At 57.4% G+C, this 18,936-nt stretch overlaps 3 protein-coding genes across 3 annotated transcripts in view; 2 read left to right on the plus strand and 1 right to left on the minus strand.

Annotated features, from left to right (window-relative positions):
* The first annotated feature begins 296 nt into the window (after positions 1–296).
* Aprt (adenine phosphoribosyltransferase) lies at positions 297–2,914 on the plus strand. The gene is made up of 5 exons (XM_015495957.2): positions 297–458; positions 601–707; positions 1,987–2,120; positions 2,212–2,290; positions 2,487–2,914. The coding sequence occupies exons 1-5, from the start codon at positions 379–381 to the stop codon at positions 2,627–2,629; spliced, it is 543 nt and encodes a 180-aa protein (XP_015351443.1). The 5' UTR covers positions 297–378; the 3' UTR covers positions 2,630–2,914.
* Positions 2,915–4,053: 1,139 nt separating this feature from the next.
* Positions 4,054–7,067, minus strand: Cdt1 (chromatin licensing and DNA replication factor 1). The gene is made up of 8 exons (XM_048792399.1): positions 7,063–7,067; positions 6,793–6,990; positions 6,568–6,713; positions 6,312–6,409; positions 5,720–5,908; positions 5,280–5,420; positions 4,998–5,199; positions 4,054–4,214 (listed from the first exon to the last, which is right to left on the minus strand). The coding sequence occupies exons 1-8, from the start codon at positions 7,065–7,067 to the stop codon at positions 4,054–4,056; spliced, it is 1,140 nt and encodes a 379-aa protein (XP_048648356.1).
* A 173-nt stretch (positions 7,068–7,240) lies between these two features.
* Positions 7,241–18,936, plus strand: part of Piezo1 (piezo type mechanosensitive ion channel component 1) — a 62,963-nt gene continuing 51,267 nt past the window's right edge. The window contains exons 1-2 of the mRNA XM_048792400.1: positions 7,241–7,263; positions 7,382–7,434. Coding sequence (XP_048648357.1) covers positions 7,241–7,263; positions 7,382–7,434 — 76 coding nt within the window. The remainder of the gene's footprint in view (positions 7,264–7,381; positions 7,435–18,936) is intronic.

Below are 18,936 nucleotides of genomic sequence, written 5' to 3' on the forward strand. Positions count from 1 at the left end.
GAAGGCCGAGGGGCCTGTGGGGACAAGAGCAGGGCCACCTTCGTCCCGCCCAACATGCTTGAGACGGGAAGCAACTGTGGTGCAAGAAATGAGGACATGTCATGAAACTGGTCACCAAGGATTCGAGAAAACGGTACTTCCTGCAGGAGCCCCGCCCCTCGGCCTGGCCCCGCCCGCCAGGCGCCGCCCTGCCCCTTGACGCACACCTCCCCGCGCGCCCTCCGTCTCCGCGTCAGGCCCCGCCCCTCTCCCGCTCTGCCCTCGTTTCAGACTCCGCCCCCGGTGTCCGGCCCCGCCCCCTCTCCGCGCCAGGCCCCTCCCCGCGTCCGGCTCCGCGGGAGCAGCCTAGCCCTCGCCCCCGAGCCAGCACACGCGGCCATGGCGGAGCACGATCTGCAGCTGGTGGCGCGGCGCATCCGCAGCTTCCCCGACTTCCCCATCCCGGGCGTGCTGTTCAGGTGCGGCCGCGGCCCGGGCGGCGCGGCACAGCCCGAGCGTTGGCGCCACGCTCGGCCCCCGGCGCGAGTGCGTGGGCTGCTCCGGGGTCCCGCAGGCTGCACGCCCCGCCAGCTCGAGTCACCACCCCGTCCTTGTGCGCAGGGACATCTCGCCGCTGCTGAAGGACCCTGACTCCTTCCGCGCCTGCATCCGCCTCCTGGCCAGCCACCTAAAGACCACGCATGGCGGCAAGATAGACTACATCGCAGGCGAGTGGCCCGGCGCGGCCTCCTCTGCCCCGCCCGTCCCTGTCCAGTGCTCCTGCTCAGGTCCCCCTTCCAGGCTCGTCCTCCTGTTCCGCGCCCAAGTTCCCGTTCCCCGTCCTTCTGTCGCCTAGCCTCCTGTCTTTCATCGCCGTGACCCTGCCCTCCAGTTCCTACATGCCCTTGGGTCCTGCTCCCTATACCTCTACCCTGACCCTTCTGTCCCCCCTTTTTTCCTATTCTTCTACCCTTTCTGCCCCCTCTTTCCCCGCTTAATGGGAGAATGGGACAGGGTGGGGTGACTTCCCGTTCCTCCTACTGTGGCCTGCAGTGTCTGCACAGCCTTGCACCTTTGCCCCCTGACCCCACTGGCTCTGCCTGCTTAGGGTGGCCAGGCATCCTGGGGGCAGGGCTGTGTGGGGTCCACGCATGAGCTTAGGGGAGGGCTTTGGGGGTTTTTCAGAAGACCGCCAGGAGGAGGGACCCATCTTGGGATCACCATCAAGGGTTGTAAGCCCAGGCCTGCTCTGGGCCACCGGACGCCCTGCTTGGTAGCGCTGAGACAGGGCTGCCCACCCCTACATCCTCAGCCCTCGGGTGGCTGCTCCTGGGCCTGGCGGCACCAACTGGAAGCCTCCCTCTGGTGGTGCCCACTCTGGGTTCCAGGCCGGGTACCTCCTCCCCTAGAAGCTTGCTATATGGGACAGCCATGGCGTCTCTAGGACCGTCTGACCTCCTCGACCCAGCCACCCTCCTTCTCTTCTTGTTGCCTCTGCAAAAGCTTTTGTGTTGAGTGCCTGCTGTGTTCCAGACCCGGGACCCAGCCTGGGGCTTGGGAGGTGGCCCTGGATAGCTCAGTGCCCACCAGGGGTTATCAGGAGAGGTCACCCGAGGGGTACACATCCCACCCTGCTCACTGCCCTGAGGGACATACCCCAGGGGAGGGGTGACCTCACTTCCTGCCCATGTGGGAGGGTACACTGAGCATCCTCCTCAGCTCAGTCCGCCTCTTGAGGTGCCAGCCCGATCACTGCCTGCTCTTGTGGACAAGGAGCTACAGAGCAGGCACTGCCCCTGGGGAGTGATAGGCAGTCTGTGAGCTGAACAGAGGCCAGGTGACCTCTCCTGGCAACTGTTCTTGGCCTGTAGGATCAACTAGGCCCTGGGATGGGTGTCATCAACCTTCTAGGCAGAGCCAACAAGACCAGGTGTCCCTTGTCACTGGCTGCTTGTCCCCATGCTGCTGTGCTCCGGGCTACTGCCTGACACCCTTTTCCCCTGACAGGCCTAGACTCCAGAGGCTTCCTGTTTGGTCCTTCTCTGGCCCAGGAGCTGGGCCTGGGCTTTGTGCTCATCCGAAAGCGTGGGAAGCTGCCAGGTCCTACAGTGTCTGCCTCCTACGCGCTGGAATATGGGAAGGTGGGCAGGCTGGGGTGGCCAGGGGGGCAGGAGCGGGTCCCTGAACTCCCCAGGCTCACACAGCCAGTCACTGCCCACTTCCTGTCCACAGGCTGAGCTGGAAATTCAAAAGGATGCCCTGGAGCCCGGGCAGAAGGTGGTTGTTGTGGACGATCTGCTGGCCACTGGCGGTGAGCTGACTGGGTGTGGGTAGGAGGGAATGCTACCCACTGAAGTGGCATGGAGCAGGTGGCATCTCAGCCCTTTCTGGCTTACTGGGGCCAGAGGGGGCTTTGGTGCTGTGGCAACCACCTCTTCCCTCCCTGTCCCCTGGGGCTGGCCCAGCTCAGAGCCTGGGGCCTCACCCTACACCCACACCATCCCTAGGAACCATGTGTGCAGCCTGTGAACTGCTGGGCCAGCTGCAGGCCGAGGTGCTGGAGTGTGTGTGCCTGGTGGAACTGACCTCGCTGAAGGGCAGGGAGAAGCTGGGGGCTGTGCCCTTCTTCTCCCTCCTGCAGTATGAATGACTGGGTGACCAGGATGGCTGCCCACTCCCCCTGCCTGGCATCTTCAGCTGGACAAGATTGTGATTCTACCCCGAGTGCCTTAAATGACGTCCACAGGCCACCAGTGGCTGCCCTTGGAAATGTTTTACCTGTCCTTGGTTGAGTGACCTTTGGTACCCACAGGTATCCACCTGGGGCCCTTCCTGCAGGTTCTGGAAGTGCCAAAACCTAAAGCACAGCCACAACCAGGCCAGCAAGCCCAGTTACAAATGCAGCAAGATCACTCCAATAAACAGCTTTGCTACACCACCATCTCTTGTCCATCACTTGGGCTGGGGGAAGCCTGGGGCAGTGCTCAGCACTCTAGGCCTCACTTCAGTGAGGGCTGTACATCACAAGTCACAGACCAAGAGGTGGCTGCCACCTGCCCTGGAGTCCAAAGTGCCACAGCCAGGTGTCTGGAGATCTGCCAGCTTCCCCGGGATTTCCATGACCTTGCAGACATCTTCAAATCTGTTATTCTAGAACCCTGTGGTGACACTGGGCCACCCTGATAGTCCAGGGCCACCAGTGTTTTCCAGTTCCCCAGATAATTTGTGGCAGTCTGGGACTGAGACTGTCCTGGGCCACCCTCAGGTGGGACCTTTGCTCCCTTGTTGGCACTGTCCTGAGGAACTGAGCCCAACTCAGGAAGGCAGCCCTCTCAGCAGCAAACTTTTATTCAAATCTTACATGACAAAAAGCGAACAAGACTGGAAACTCCAAAGCCTTGGGTATTTGGAAGTTGACCTCAAAGTAAGCAAAAAAGGTCTTCCTGGCGAGATACTTTTAAAAAGCTTAATTTTACAAGGCATTTTAGCTCAAAATCTAGAAAATCAAAATTCTCTTCATTCTTCAAAGGGAAGTCTGATTTCATGTTCTCAGAACCTCATCTTTGTACATTAGATTTCTTTTGTAAAGAGGCTCCTTCAAGCAAGGTAGGAAGTGCCCTGGGAGGACACAGCTCTCAGCTGGCCTATGGAACATGTGGACCTTGATCCTAGCTTTAAGCAGGACCTTGAGCACCCTTCAGCAGCTCATGGTGAGACACCCAGCAAGCCTGTGTCAGTGTCCCCTCTGCTGTAGGAGATCACAGCTCAGCAGGCTAGGACATGGACATCTGGGGGGACACTGCCCTCCCAGCCACAGACCCACACTCTGGGTGGCAGCAAAGGCCAGCTGCCCCAGCCCACTTCCCTGATACACCCACAGGGGCTGGAAGTGGCTTCCCCACCCCAGCAGCCAAGACAGAGCCCACTCACTCTCCACATGGCCAGAGGCCACACAGCCTGCAACCCATGTGCAGTATATGATGGGCAGGGCAGGAGGCAGGCACCCTGGGAGGAAGATCCAAAGTTCATCCAATTAGTGGAACGAAAGGCTTGACTGTCCTGCTTGTCCGTGGCTCACAGCCCCTCTGCACGAGCCTGATGGGCCAGCCGTGCTGCGATGCTGGTCAGGTCAGTAGCTTTGTCCAGCTTGATGTAGGTGTCCGTGCGGATGCGGTGCAGGCTGAGCCAGTCTGGCAGCAACTCAGCAAGGAGCAGCACGTGCTGCTCCATCTCCCCTGCAGAGATGGGTGTGTGAGCCAACCCCCGACTTCTCCCCCGCCGCCACCACCCCCATGACTGTACGCAGATCTTTAGCAGGGAGCCAACAGCCCTTCTGTATATCTATGTGCACTGGTTCCAAGCAGAAGCCCAGACGTGGGGTCCCTGGGCTGTGCTCCAAGAAGTGGAGAAAACAGGCTGGGGTTGTGGCTCAGCGGTAGAGCGTTCACCTAACATGTGCGAGGCCCTGGGTTCAATCCTCAGGCGCCACATAAAAATGAGTAAGTAAAATAAAGGTGTTGTGTCCAACTACAAGTAAACGTTATTTAAAAAAAAAAAAAAAAAAAGTTGAGGAAACAACGGCTGGGGACCCTCCAGCTCAGGCCCCAGTGCTGGGGAATTTGCCCAACTGTGCAGGCCCTGAGGCAGGCAGTACCCACCTGCTTGAGGCCTGGGAGAGTGGATGCTCAAACAGGGCTTTGGGTAAGAAGTCGGGATTATTCTGAGGACTGCAGGTAACTGGGCAGGTTTGTGAAGGTGAGGCTGAGCAGAAGCCGCCTCCATGGCGATAGAACAGGGGTGGAGCACAGTGGGGTGCACCTACCCTGCGTGCCTGAAGCCCTGGGCTATCCCCAACACCCAAAAAGCAAAGGCTCTTCAAGCCAGGCAGGCTCAGGGCTCCTGGAGGAGTGTAGTGCCCAGCACCCAGCAGGGCACACCACAGGCACCCAGTGCACATTGGGCCAGTGGAGTGAGTGCACCACAGACAGCAGCCCACACCCACCCTGACCTGCACGTACCTGGGCTCAGGGCAGCTCGGCAGCTGCCAACCATCCTGGCGCAAGCCACGTCCATGGTGAGTGCTGGCTTGCGCTCGGACACAAAAACACCACGCAATACCCGGGCCAGCTCAGGTAGCCGCTCCAGCCGCTGCAGGCGAAGTTCCTGCTCCGGGGACCGTGTCATCTGTGCCAACTGCTTCTGGGCCTCCTTGGCCCGGATCTTGTGGCCAGGGAGGGAAGCAGGTCAGTAAAGCAGGTCACCACACGCCCCCCACCCCCTGCCCATCTGTAAGAACTCACCCGTTCCAAGAGGGCCTGGGACACACCCTTCAGGGCACTTGGAGGGGTGGCTGGTGGGGTGGCCGGCAGTACAGGGCTGGGGGGCCCTGGGCTGCTGGCCTCAGCTGAGCGCAGGGCCATGTCACTCAAGGCCTTCTCCATCTGCGGGGTGGGTGGAGTCAGAGGAGAGGTCACAGGAAGCAAGGAAGCCCCAACTCAAGACCCCCGTGTTGCTCTAGGCCTAGGCCTAACTCCATGCCCACGCACAGCCCACCAGCAGCAGCCCCAGGGATGCAGGCATAGGCTGCAGCTGGTGAACAAGGGCACATCCTGCCATTTCTCCGCCCCTCAGCAAGGATGAGCTCGGTGAAGCCTCAGGAACCAGACAGGCACCCAGCTAGGCCCCACTGCCTCCAGAGACAGGGGCCAGGTCAGAGGTCAGCAGCCTCAAGCAGCCTCACCCTGGGTGACATCAGGCTTCGGGCCCGGGCCAGCACCTCCTGGGCAGTGGTGAGTCTCCCTGTGTTGGGTGGCTGGGGCAGCTCGGCCGGCTCAATGTCAGGCACACCATCCACATTGAAACGTGGGTGCCAGCGAGTCAGTTGGTCCTCAGGCACAGCCAGTGGGGGGCTCAAGGAGGCCAGGAAAGCCTGTGGGAGAAAGGCTGGGTGTTGGGCGGCCTGACTCCCAGCAGGGCAGCCTGGGGGATGTCACCTAACCTCTCTGTGCCCAGATAGTGTTGCTCTAGGCCTAACTCCACGCACACACACAGGCCACCAGGAGAGCTAGGCAAGAGAACACGTGCAGTCTTGCACAACAAGGACTCACTGACCCACTGAGAGCCTTCTGGGGCCTCTGGTCAGCCCTGAGCAGCTATGGCTGACTGTGTAACAGGACATCTTAGAGTGCAGGGCAGCCCTTCCCCACCTGGGATAGCCATGGCGAGGGTTAGAGGGAACTTCAGAACTCCACACTCCTGTGAGGCGATCACAAAGCCCAATAGAGGGCTGATGGCTCACAAGGAGGCCCCAAGTTGAGGGCATTGCTGCTCACCCTGTGGTGCTCCTTGACTCGCTCCACCAGATTCCTGCTGAAGAGCTGTCGGCGCTGCAGAAGGCGCGAGGCTGTGAGCTGGGGGGCGCTGCCAGCCTCTGCGGGGACAGTCCAGGCCTGAGCCCCAGGCCAGGCCAGGCCAGGCCAGGCCAGCCCAGCCCAGCCCCACAGGGATGCCTCACGCCCTCCCTCAGAGCATGCAGAGCTGCAAGGGGGACCCAAAGCCAGGTGAGGAGATCCAGCCACTGGCACTCACCTGAGTCCAGCACGGGCTCGATGGTGAGCTGGTAATCAGATCTTTTCACGCCATCCTTGAAGGTGGGGATGTTGCGCTCCTGGCGAAAGCGGTAGGACTCAGGGTACACAGTTTTGATCTGGCCCACGTTGCGCTCCTCAAAGCGCCTACAGCAGAAGGGGCTGGGTCAGAAGGAACCAGGCTTCCGGCTTAGGGTGGGCCAGGCCTGATCCTCAGCCTGCTCACCTGCGCATCATGTCCTGGACAGCCTGCTTGACCTTGGCAAAAGTCACAGTCTCAGAGCGGTTGTGGAGCATGCCCACGACGGTGTCCATGCTGCGGAACATCTCGGCCAGCACCTGGTACTTGTAGGGCAGCACAAGGCCTGGGGGCCCAGGCTGGGCCAGGGCATGGAAGCGCTGGTAGGCAGGTGCCTTCTCGCCACTGTCAAGTCAAGGAGAGCCAGGGTCAGAGGCAGGCCCAGATCACATCCCTTTTCAGTGCCCAGCCACAGGCCCCATGGCATGTACCCTTCAGAGAGCCCTTGCCAGCCTGCTGCCTGCCTAAGGAGCAGCCTCAGGGAGGCACACTTAAAAGCCTGCTCCACAACCAGCTCTACCACCCTCCCTCGGGCCCCAGCCCAGCTTCCTCAGCTCCAAAAGACACAGGGCTTGGGGAAGACAGTGACACTGGGATGTCACTGCGGGTGAACTGTCAGTGTTGAGCCCAGCGAGGCAGGAATGACCAGCACCCAGGGCTGCAGCATGCAGCTGGTGAGCAGCATGGTCTGTGCTGTCTGCTCCATGCCCTCTCCACATAACTAACCCCCTGGGAGACGCAGCCCTGGCCCTCCACCTGCTCGGGCCCCTGCTGTGCCTGCTGCTCCCTGTCTTCTCCAGGGTGCCTGAGCACACTCACCATGGCTGCTCTGCACATCCCTCAGCCTCCGATGTGCTAGTTTCCTTAGCGTCCTTCTGAGCACTGGCCCTCAGTGCCTGGGCCTGTGCCCCCAGCACCCGTGCCCGCTGCAGACATGACTGGAGCTCCGAGATGGTGCCCTTGGAGAGGGCCTGTGGACACAGGGTGGGTGAGCCATCCAGTCACCCCAGCCCCTCACACACTGCCTGGTCCAGCCTCACAGCCTCCTCACCTTGTCCTTGGGGGCTGCCAGGCAGGGCAGCTGACCTTCGGAGGGAGCAGTTCTCTTAACCTTCTTGCCCGGGGAGATAGGGGCAGGTGGGGAAGTGGGACAGCAGTCCTGCTGGGAAGGAAGCCACAGGTGAGCACATGACAGGCCTTGGGGAACACCAAGAGAACGGACTGCCAACTAAATGGACCCTGCCAGGACCGAGCAGAGGTCCTGGGCATCCCTGCTAATCTGTGCTGGGCCACCGGCGGGATAGTAATACGGCCCGTCCATTCTTGGGGCAGCTTCGAGGCCGACCCCTCACCCAGCACTGCAGGTGAGGGAGCTTCACGTGGCCACGACACTCCAGGGCCACGGTCCTTGGAGGCCTGTGCTCAGGCCCTCGCGACGCCCCTNATCGTACCATCGGTCCGAGCGCGGGGGGGGGGGGCCAAAGGAACGCGGCCGGCGCGTGCGCACTGCTACGCGGGCGTGCTAGCAGCGTCTCTCCCAAGCTGTGCTGCGCCGGGCAGCGCGGGACCCGCGCGGTGCACCGGCACTGAGCCCGTGTGCGGGAAGAGGGGCAACGTGCTTCCCTTTTCCGGGAAGCCGGCGGCAAGGCTCTCGTTGAGAAGGCTTGGGGCGCCCGGAGAGCCCAGCCCTGGGGGACAGGCTCGTCCGCTGGGGAGCTGAGGGCCGACGGGGCCTTCTGCCCTCCCGCCGTCGACGGCTTTCGCAGGCGCGAATCGTGCCCTCGGGGAGCGCCGTCGGGCGTCGCGGCCAGGGCTCGCAGAGGAGCTCGGGAGTGGGGGACTGGAGGCGGGCCGCACGGCGCCCGCAGGCAGGGCTCGGCTCGCCCCGTGGTGCGGACGGCCGCGAAGTCGCGCTGGGCCGGGGCGTGGCTCGGTGCCGGGGTGCTCTTTCCGCCCGACACGGAAAGCCACAAACGAGAGCCCAGGGCAGGTTGAGGCCGGCACATTGTTAATGGTCTTGTTTCCATACGTGTGCTCTGTGCCACCCGGTAAAGCTGCTTTTATTAATTTATTTTTAGCTGTAGATGGACACACTTTTTTTTAAATTTATCTTTATGTGGTGCTGAGGATGGAACCCAGGGCCTCGCACGTGCCAAGCACGCGCTCTACCACTGAGCCACAACCCCAGCCCCGAAAATGTATTTCTTAAAACAAGAAGGGCCAGAAGCAACTCACAGCTGGTGGAAGTGGTCTGTATCATGGCAGTTGTGGGTTACCCAGATGTATGAATGCTCGGAGACTGGAGGGTACATCAAGATATGCATTTCAAGGTACATAAATTTGTACAAAAATCAAATTACAAACAAATATCAAGCTGTTATAAAGAGCATGAGTCAAAAAGTGTTTAGAAGTGACATCTGTCTGACTTAAACAATTATAGAACATTAATGTTGATGTCCAAGTAGCAGGTACATGAGTGTTTAATGTGACTTTTTTTCATCTTTTCAGTGTGGTTTTTATTTTTTATTGTGGGTTGTAGACAAGAAAATGTGAAAGTCCCTGTGGCCAGACAACCTCCAGCAGGGCACAGTAGGCTCGGAAAGCACCTTTGTAGAAAATAGGAAAGGGGCTGGGTGTGGTGGCACATGCCAGTAATCCCAGTGGCTCAGGAAACTAGGGCAGGAGGATTGCAAGTTTAACACTAGCCTCAGCAACTTAGTGAAACCCTGTCTCAAAAAACTAAAGAATAAAAAAAGGGCTGGAGATGTGGTTCAGTGGTTAAGCATGCCTGGGTTCAATCCTTGATACCAAAAAAAAAAAAAGGAATGGGTCACAGTCCATTACCAGTACACAAGCAGAGCCAAATGGAGCTGAGCCTTGCTGCCCCCTGGCTGGGCTCCCATATGCAGGCCTTAGCTTGCACAACTCTGCAGGGCAACATTTAGTTTTGGGTCTTCTCAGCTGTATATGAGTATTCTGCTGTATTCCAGTTCAGATTGGAAATCCAGCATTTCTCAAAGGTGGTAGAAAATGACCTGGGGATCAGAGTAGAACGCACTCCAAAGCAGGAAGCTTGTAGGATTCTAGGACTGTAATGGGAGCATAAATAACAGGCTTAGCCTCTTCACAGGGAATGTTGTAAACCTTTTGGCTCATAGCTGTCATCTGAGGGAGGAAGCTAACTTTCCTCCAAATAGCTTGGTGGTTCCCTGTTCTCTGAAACTCCAAGCTGGACATAGTGGCTATGCTTATAATCCCAGCTACTCTGGAGGCTGAAGCTGGAAGATGACAAGTTTGAAGACAGCCTAGACAACTTAGCAAGACCCTGTCTCAAAATAAGAAACTTAAAAATGGGCTGGGGATGTAACTCAGTGGTAGAGCATCCCTGGGTTCAATCCCCAGTACCTCAAAGAAAAAGAAACACCTGGTCTCAGGGAGGTAGAGGTAGTGGGACCTAGCCACAGCAACTGTCCAGTACCTGGGTCTGGGGCATGATGGTTGGCCTGGTCCCTGCCCTGCAGAGATGAGCCTGTTGGGGGTGGGGGCTGCCTCCAGAACTCAGCAGTCTCAACCAGCTTTCCATTTCTTTTGCCACAGGCTAATCTGGGCACCCATGGTTGTGTTAGGGAGTCAGAGTTTTGGGTCTTCCCAAGGTAGGAGGGAACCCGGGAGACCAGGACCAGGAGGGGCCTCCCTGCCCCTCTACCACCTGGCAAGGAACTACACAGCAGGCCAGTCACTGCCTACCCCTGCTCCCAGGACCCTGGGCACAAGCCTGGAACAGGGCCCAGGGTGCTGAGGCTCTGAGGCTGAGCTGCGTCCGAGAAGCTCACATGGGGCTTGAGGATCCAGAATGTGCCTGTGACTCTAGGACAGCCTGGCCCGTGTGGGATGAAGTGCTGTGACTGGAGACTCATAGCAAGTGGGAGGGAGGAGGCCTGTGCACCAAGGACCTCAGGACCCTCCTCTGTGCTGAGGCCAGGGTCCGCTCTGGTGTCTCCAGGAACAGCCCCGCAGTTGTGAGACATGTGATGTCACCCTAGAAAGTAGGCCTTTAGGGCTGGGGATGTGGCTCAAGCGGTAGCGCGCTCGCCTGGCATGCGTGCGGCCCGGGTTCGATCCTCAGCACCACATACAAACAAAGATGTTGCGTCCGCCGAAAAACTAAAAAAAAAAAAAGAAAGTAGGCCTTTACGGGTGACCTCACTCAGCCTTGGAGACTCCTCAGAAAATTGCCTCCTTCGGCAACAGTGATGGAGTTCAGGAGCCATTGTCATGCTTACTGCTGAGCCAGTCCCATGACCTCCTGGGATGAGGGGCCCTAGAGTCAGAATCACCCCTTCTGAGGTGCAAGAGCAAGCCAGTGAGCATGGCCCAGGGCAGGGAACCCGACACACACAGCCAGCTTAGATGGCTTTATACAGGTTCCACTGGGTCTCTGGCCAGGCCCCACAGTCCTTCATGATGCCCTGGGTTTTTATTAAGAAGCTGACTCCTTCCCATTTGCCTCTCCAGTGTATCTGACAGGGTTTCTCTTTTCTCCAACCCCTGGAGTCTTGATTTAATATGAAGCAGCATTAATAGGAGCATAGTCTAGAACTAGAGGGGAGGTGAAAGCCCTTTTCTGATTAGTGGTGTCCAGGTTCCACCCAAAAGATCATGTTGGCTTGTGGGTCTGAGATGCTAAGAGGACATAGCCTGGCTACTGAGCTCCCAGGGGAAAGAAACCAGAAGGCAAAGCAGGTAGAACCCTTGTCTGCAAAAAAAATCAGTCAGTGTTTATAGGTGCCCACCAGGAGACTGGCTTCTGGGAGCCCATTACAGGCCAGGCCACTGAGGGCCACCTATGTACCAGGTTTGAGAATGAGACAACCATCATCATCATCATTGCCACCACTGTCACCATCACCCTTATCATCACTATTATACTGCTGCCATCACATCCCCAAATACCATCATTGTCATCACCGCTATCATTATTTTAACCACTGTTAAATAGGTGGTTAGGGTTGCAATGTCCTGAGGTGGACCAGACCAATGCACTGACCTTGCCTATCTTCCCTAGAACTCACCCCAGTCCCCTGAGCCCTGCTCCTTGCAGTTGACTCCCTCAATACGTCCATGGAATGAGCGCTCGCCATAGCTCTTCCCCTGCCTTGCTGGCATCATGCCCGTTACAATGACAACCACCCAGAGTTCACGATGCCTCCCAGGTTCCAGAGCCATTGTGTGAAATAGTCACAGTGGACTCTGTCACATTCTGCTACATGCAGCCCTGTTACCTGTGATCAAAAGACCTTACCATCTCACCCTCAAAATGGGCCTCTGAGAGACACCCGTCATGGTGGGCAAAGCAGCCAAGACTCAAGGGGGCAAAGCTGGGGAGCAAGGCCTGCATCCCACTTTGACTTGCATCAGCTGTGTCACGGCCAGGCAGGACACAATGACTAACGGTGGGTGCAGGCTCATGGCACCCCCTCTGACCCTCAGAGAGCTGTCAGTCACCCGCAGCCACCAGGGAGCTCTTGATGGTCTTGGCTTAAAACACAAGCTCCGTGGCCAAGTCTGGACGCAGCTTTTACCTCCAATGAAGGCATTTGCGTCTTAGCCAGAATCAATCTGCCCTTGGCTCCCTGTCTGCCAGATGACCTTGGAATCCATCACTGGTGGGACAAGCAGGAAGATGGAGAAGCTGCTGCTGCCCACAGGTCGGGGACCAGAGGAGGCTCTTCTCCTCCGAAGCCTGAGCTCCCCATCTATACCATAGAACTTGCTCAGAGCAGGGCAGCCACAAGAGTCCTGGAAAACAGAACCGAGCATCTCCTGTTCATCTCAGAGACGACACTTGTGACTCACTTTGGAGAGCATTAAAGGGAAGAGAAGGCTGACCTTGTCTTGATTCCTGTGTGGGTACGTAGCCCTGCAATGTTTAATAGTAGGAAGTGTGAGCCCCTGGTGTTAAGTTTTCTAGCAGTTATATTAAAAAGCAAAGAATCAGGTAACAATAACTTTAGTAACATCTAAAATTTTACCCATTATGTCCAAAATGTTGTCTTTCAAAACAAAGTCAGTGCATCACCACCACATTATCACCATCATTGCCACCATCAACACTACTAGCACCACCATCATCACCACCATCACCATCACCATCAACACCATCACCACCATCATCACCACCATCACCACCACCATCAACACCATCACCACCATCACCACCATCATCATCACCATCAGCACCACCCACCGCCATCTACACCATCACCACCATCATTGCCACCACCATTACCACCACCTTCACCACCATCACTACCATCATCACCACCATCAACACCGCCATCTACACCATCCCCATCACCACCATCACGAACACTAAACATACAGTTTTCAAACTCTGATGAGTATTCTATACTTAAAACACAACTGAATTCAAAGGGTGCTATAATTGCATGAAAAACTTCATCCTTATCTTAGATTTCATAAAATTTACATTTGAAAAAGTGGATCCAAGTAACCAATTTGTTCTCAGCACACCAAAATGTTTCCAATATCTGAATAGAGTGTTAAAAATTAATTAAAGATAAACTAGACTTAAAGTCCAATTCCCCATTGTGCTGCTCCACTGGGCTGCTTGGTATCCACAGGGACAGCTTTAAACACACCACCATTGTGTGATGGTTCTACACAGCGGAGCCGCAGAGCCAGGAGCAGAGGCAGGGAGAGTGTGTGTGTGTGCGCGCGCGTGTGGTGGGGAAGGTGGTAGGCCAGGCTGTGCAGCAGAAGGGGGTGTACAGGTGATGTCTTCCGCTCTGTGGTCCACCCCCAGGGCTAGGGGTGTCAGCCCCTACCAGGCTGTCACCTGGAGAGGTAGGACAGCAGCTCCCTAGGGCCACACAGGGACTCCGGAAGGTCCCTTGGGCAGCAGAGTCCCCATTGCCCACACAGAGAGAAACTAGGATCAGCCCCAACACTGATGTCCCCACATGCTCCCTCAGCGTCGCCTTCCCAGAGGGTCAGGCAGCTGTGAGGTTTCTGGGTGCACCAGTTGGTCCCAGGACTCTTGTGACAGGGGGGTCCTTAGCTTTGGGACTACCGTCTGGCTCCTCTAGGCACCCGCAGACTCTCATCTGGCTCCTGCAGACCTGACGCCCACCCTTGGCCCCCAGATGCAGGAGGTCACTGAATGATTCACAAGGCCTCAGGGGAGAATGCCTGGAAAGCAGGAATAACTTAAGAAGCAGCGCACGGGGTGCCTCTGAGTACGCTCTGAAACCAGGCACTCATCGCGGTCGGAAGGCCAGGCTGGAGCAACCTGAATCAGGAGCCCTGCCCTCACACCAGGAGACTGCAGGGGGCCCTAGACTACCTCCAGGTTCCCTCTGGAATGACCTGAAGGCCCTGCTCCAAGTGCATGGTGAGGTGAGCACCCTGCAGGGGCAGAAGCTCACAGCCCGGCAGACAGGTTGGCTTTGTGCCTTGGAGCTCAGACTCTGAGGATCACTCACCTAGCATCATTCTGGGAGCCCAGGGGGAAGGGGAGACTCCTGGATGGAGACACCTGAAATGGGCCAGGACCTGCTTCTAATCATGCCTCTGGAGAGCACTTGTGAGACAAATGGCCCTGGGACGAGAGTGCTCAGGACTTGTCCATCAAGGCCTGGGAGGGAGCAGCCGACAGAGCGTTAGGGTGCCAGGGCTCGCAGCGAGGGTGGGGTTGCGGGGAGAGGCCTAGGAGGTCTCTTTGGCCTCCCTAAACAGTGTGGTTTCCCAAGGGCACTGAGGCCTCGCTGAGTCTGGGAAGCAGCCTGAGTGGGTGGGAGAGCCCAGGGCAGCTGATGCAGGCGCCTGCACAAAGCCCACAGTATTTGCATTAAGTGGAGGATACTCAAGACTAGGTCAGATGCAGCTGCTCAGGTGCTGGGCCACACGCACAGACCCGACACAAGAGCCTGCACGGTGGCCACCCTGTCATCCCTGCAACTGGGGAGACTGAGGCAGGAGGATTGCAAGTTCCAGGATAGCATGAGCAGCTTAGCAAGACCCTCATCAACTTGGCGAGACCCTGCCTCAAAATAAGAATACTAATAATTTTTTAAAAGGGCTGGGGATATAGCTCAGAGGTAAATCTCCAGTATAAATGAATAAAATAAAATGGAGCCAGGCAAGATGGCACATACCTGTAATCCCAATGACTTCAGAGTCTGAAGCAGGAGGATCACAAATTTGAGGCTAGACTCAGCAACTTAGCAAGAGCCTCCCAGTGGGGTGGCCCCCTCCAGGATAATAAGAAAAAGGCTGGGGATGTGTCTCAGTGGTAAAGTGCCCTTCGGTTCTGTCCCCAGTACCAACACAATTTTACATAAAAGAATAAAAAATAAAATTAAATTGAAAGGGCTGGGGATAGAGCTCAGTCGTCCAGTGCCCCTGGGTTCAGGGCCCGGTACATGGGTGGGGAGACCCAGCACGGGTCTCCAAGGCATTGAGGGTTGATGGAGTATGTCTGCAGGGTGGGCAGCTGGAGGAACAGAAGCTAATCAATGGTGGGAATGGTGGCAGGTCCCAGGAGCCTCAGTGCCAGGTGAGGATGGTCTAGACACAGGGTTTGTGGCCGTGAGGAAGAGAGAAACTTCCAGAAGAGAGGCAGGCCAGGGCACTTGAATCCAGAAGCCAGGCGTGGCTGGATCTGTATCTTTGGAAAGGGGTGTTTGTAGAGGCAGGATCATGACACGGCCCCACATACCTCATCACTGTGAGGCCACAGTGGCCACAGCATCGGACCACGGAGGACTCTGAGTACCACTGAGGAGTTTGAACTTCCTCCAGGGGCTGGTGGGGAGGGAAGTGGCTGCCAGATCCACAGTGACTGCAACCCCTTGTTGTGCAAGGATGGGCAGGAGCTAAGGGGGGCCTGGGGCAGGCCGTGGACCAGCCAGCAGGGACACCAGCGCAGTGCTGCAGGGTGGGGACCTAGCACAGGAGAGAGCCAGGTCCCTCCTGGCCCACAAGAGGTGCTGCTACAGGGGGTGGCAGCCCACATGCAAAGCCTTCTGGGTCTGGCCCTGGGTCACGCCCCCCTGCCCCGCCCAGCCCCAACCTGGAATCCAGGGAGACTCTCTGCATTCCTGCACAGCTGGAGAGAGGGCTGAGTCCTCCCTCGGGTCGCCCTACACCCAGGAAGGGAGGAGGGAGAAGGCCTGTGGGGGCCTCAGCTCTGGGGTGACAGGACTCAAGTGCGGCCTTGCCTCTCCTGAAGGTCAGCTGGTAGGGCAGCAGGCCCTCGCGCAGGGCTGGCAGCCTTCCTTTGTCAGCAGGATGGAACCCCCCCAGGTGAGTCTCTGAGCGGGGTAGATCGTGGGGCTGAGGGGTGCTGATGGGAGACTGCAGCCTGGTGCCTCCCTGATGACTCTGTCTTCCACTAAAGTCCAGCCGCATGACAGGAGGTCAAGGGAAGGGAAGGGAGGTTCCTAGTGAGTGTGAGGGTGACCTGCTGGTGGCCAGTGCGTGTGCAGATGTCGGAGCGGCTGGCCCCATGTGGGTGCCTGGCTGTGGGTCTGTCCTGTCAGGCCAGCCGCCTCAGCGTCTGTGGTGGGAACGTGGTTTGGGTTTGGGTTTTGGCGGGACTGGGGATCAAACCCAGGGCATGCACAAGCCAGGCCAGTGCTGTACCACTGAGCCGCAGCCCAGCCCAGCTAGGGCACTCTCCTCACCTGGGTTCTGCTGGGTGGGCTACACAGGAAGCGTGACCAGGAGAAGAGCCAGGTGGGATGGACAGGGTCATGGAAATTGGTTGTTTGTCCCTACATGCAACTGACTGCTCCATCTCACCTGAGCATCCTCTGAAAAGCAGGGTAGGCCATTCTCTGTGCCAGGAGTTACCCACTGGCTCTCACTGATTGAAAATCAGTCTCATGCCCTTCTGAGGCGGGCACAGTGGGCATGGGGTGGGTATCATGTCTGTCCATCAAAATAGCTCTGGGTAGGCGCAGGGTGGGTGGTAGGTGTGGGAGGAGCATAGAATCAGGCAGCTGGGGTGACATCATTGTTGAGAGACTGAACATGACTCAAGGCTGTGGTCAGTGGTCAGTGCCATGCAATGGCATCTAATGAAGGCCCTGACCTCACACTTCTTTGGGGCCCTTCTATGTGAAAGTGACTTGCTGGCCCAGGGGGTGCAATGACCTGAAAGAGCTCCAGGAGCCCCCAGAGCCTCTAGGCCCATGGCCACAGATGGTCCCACCCCAGGAGGCCATGGCCATCACAGAGATGCCCAAGCATCTGGTGACCTGGGCAGTTAGGAAGGGCTCTCTGGGGAGGGAATTTCTGAGGTGTCCAAAGAGAACGAGAAGGACTTGGGGGGATGGCAATGTACTGGGGATGCCCGCTCAGGGCCCTGAGTGCAGGGCACAGTGGAGGTGCAACAGTGAAGAGGGGGTGTGGCTGCCCCAGCCCTGTGGTGATCATGCCACCCATGACTGCCGGGGGAAGAGTAAAGTGGCCAGCGCTGGGTGTGGTGGCTCACGCCTGTAATCCCAGTGGCCGAGGCAGGAGGATCGCTCAGCAATGGTGAGGCACTAAGCAACTCAGTGAGACCCCCATCTCTAAATAAAGTACAGAATAGGGCTGGGATGTGGCTGTGGTTGAGTGCCCCTGAGTTCAATCCCTGGTCAGGCTCCCAGTCCCAGTCCCTAGACCTGGATGCCCATGTCTCTCTTCTCTGTTCCTGGTAGGAGCCCCAAGGCACAAGAGGACACAGTTTACCAGGGATTTTTTTTTAAATTTTTATTTATTTTTATTGTTTAATTTTCGGCAGACACAACATCTTTGTGTGTATGTGGTGCTGAGGATCGAACCCGGGCCGCACGCATACCGCTTGAGCAACATCCCCAGCCCCCTACCAGGGATTTTTTAACTGGACAAATAGCAATCCTTTGTTTGAATGGTCTGTCCATCATCAGCTGGTGGGCATGTAGGAGGCAGAGCAGGAGTGCTATGGACAGCCGGGGCCAGGCAGGCTCCCCTTGCCCCTGCTGGCCCCACCTCTCCCTGCCTGGCCAAGTAGCCAAGTTCTGTTTCTGAGGGTCCACCCTTATTTGGCTAGGTGCATTCTGTGAATAGGGGGAATATGTATATAGCAAATCATGAAAGCAACACCAAAAGGTGACTCCAGGAAGGCCTTCCCCTCCAGAGGGCCGGCTGGCAGGGGGCTTCGGTGCAGTGGTAATATTGTATCTTAGAGACTGTTTCCTATTGGTATACCTAGGTGGTGGGTTGAACTGCTACATAGTTCTGCTCTGAAAGATACACTTTTTCTCACCAGCTCCTGTGACCAGAGTTTTTGATCTTTTGCTACTTTAACAATTTTGGACACATTTCTAAGAAAATCACAACGGAGTTCTGAAGCTTCCCTTCTCTTTGCAGCTAATATTTTGGGGCCAAATCACAGAGTGGGTCTCAGAAAAATAGTCAGGATTTGAAACCTAGACTTCCCATGAAGTTCTGCATTTCTGGCTTTTTGGGAAAAGTTGGAGGGTCTGATCCTGTGATCAGCTCACATCAGTTGACTGTGCCCTGAGGCTCAATGGTGGTCTCTCTTGGTCCTTACAGCTCTTGCCCCTCATTTCCTAATGCAGCTGGGCTGGGGACCCATAGCCTGAGCCCAGCGACAGGGTCTACGCTCTTCCCCTTTCTCCTTTCCTGCCCATCTTAAGGGCAGATGAAGGCTGAACTGAGAAGGCCCAGGTGATGTACTCAGCACACCCTGGACTGGGGACCGACTCCTCCATTCAAGGGGATAAGCAGGTGTCTGGCTGCAGTTGCTACTGTCTATGGCAAAGGGATCAAGGCCAAACCGCATGGTGGTGGCAGGTGTGGCTGGAACAAGTCCCCAGGGCCCAGTTCAGACAGCACTGGGACGCAGCAGGCATTCTGAGTCCTCCATCCCAGCTACCATGGCCACCCGTCCAACCGGTGGGAGCTCCTAACTACCCACAGTCCCCAGGGGGCGCTGTGTTCTAGCGTCCTGGGGAGCAAAGCGAAAGTCGCTCCGGCCACGCGGGGTGCAGTTGCGCGTGGGTGCTGCCCAAGGAAGCCGGGCCCTAGGGAGCCTTTCTGTAACACCCGGGCCCTGGGCCACCCAGGGAGAAGCGCCCCCCACCACCGCACACACACGCTGAGCAGCAGTGCTAGGTTCCTGGGAGGGTGGGGGTCTTCTCGGGACTTGCTCTGGACGGAGGTGTCCCGGGTCTGCGCGGCAGCCGGGGCCTAGAGGGCTGGTGTGCGCGCGGGCGCGTG

This window comes from Marmota marmota, unplaced genomic scaffold, assembly GCF_001458135.2.
Source record: "Marmota marmota marmota unplaced genomic scaffold, marMar, whole genome shotgun sequence".
Taxonomy (NCBI): domain Eukaryota; kingdom Metazoa; phylum Chordata; class Mammalia; order Rodentia; family Sciuridae; genus Marmota; species Marmota marmota.

Excerpts from the sequence above, each read along its gene's own strand:
- Cdt1 (XM_048792399.1), bottom strand. Across the intron at positions 6,714-6,792 it reads GTCCAGGACATGATGCGCAG|GCGCTTTGAGGAGCGCAACG; the intron begins GTGAGCAGGCTG and ends CTTCTGCTGTAG. Across the intron at positions 4,215-4,997 it reads CCGAGCTGCCCTGAGCCCAG|GGGAGATGGAGCAGCACGTG; the intron begins GTACGTGCAGGT and ends CCATCTCTGCAG.
- Aprt (XM_015495957.2), top strand. The coding sequence starts at position 379 with ATGGCGGAGCACGATCTGCAGCTGGTGGCGCGGCGCATCCGCAGCTTC. Across the intron at positions 459-600 it reads ATCCCGGGCGTGCTGTTCAG|GGACATCTCGCCGCTGCTGA; the intron begins GTGCGGCCGCGG and ends CCTTGTGCGCAG. Across the intron at positions 2,121-2,211 it reads ACGCGCTGGAATATGGGAAG|GCTGAGCTGGAAATTCAAAA; the intron begins GTGGGCAGGCTG and ends TCCTGTCCACAG.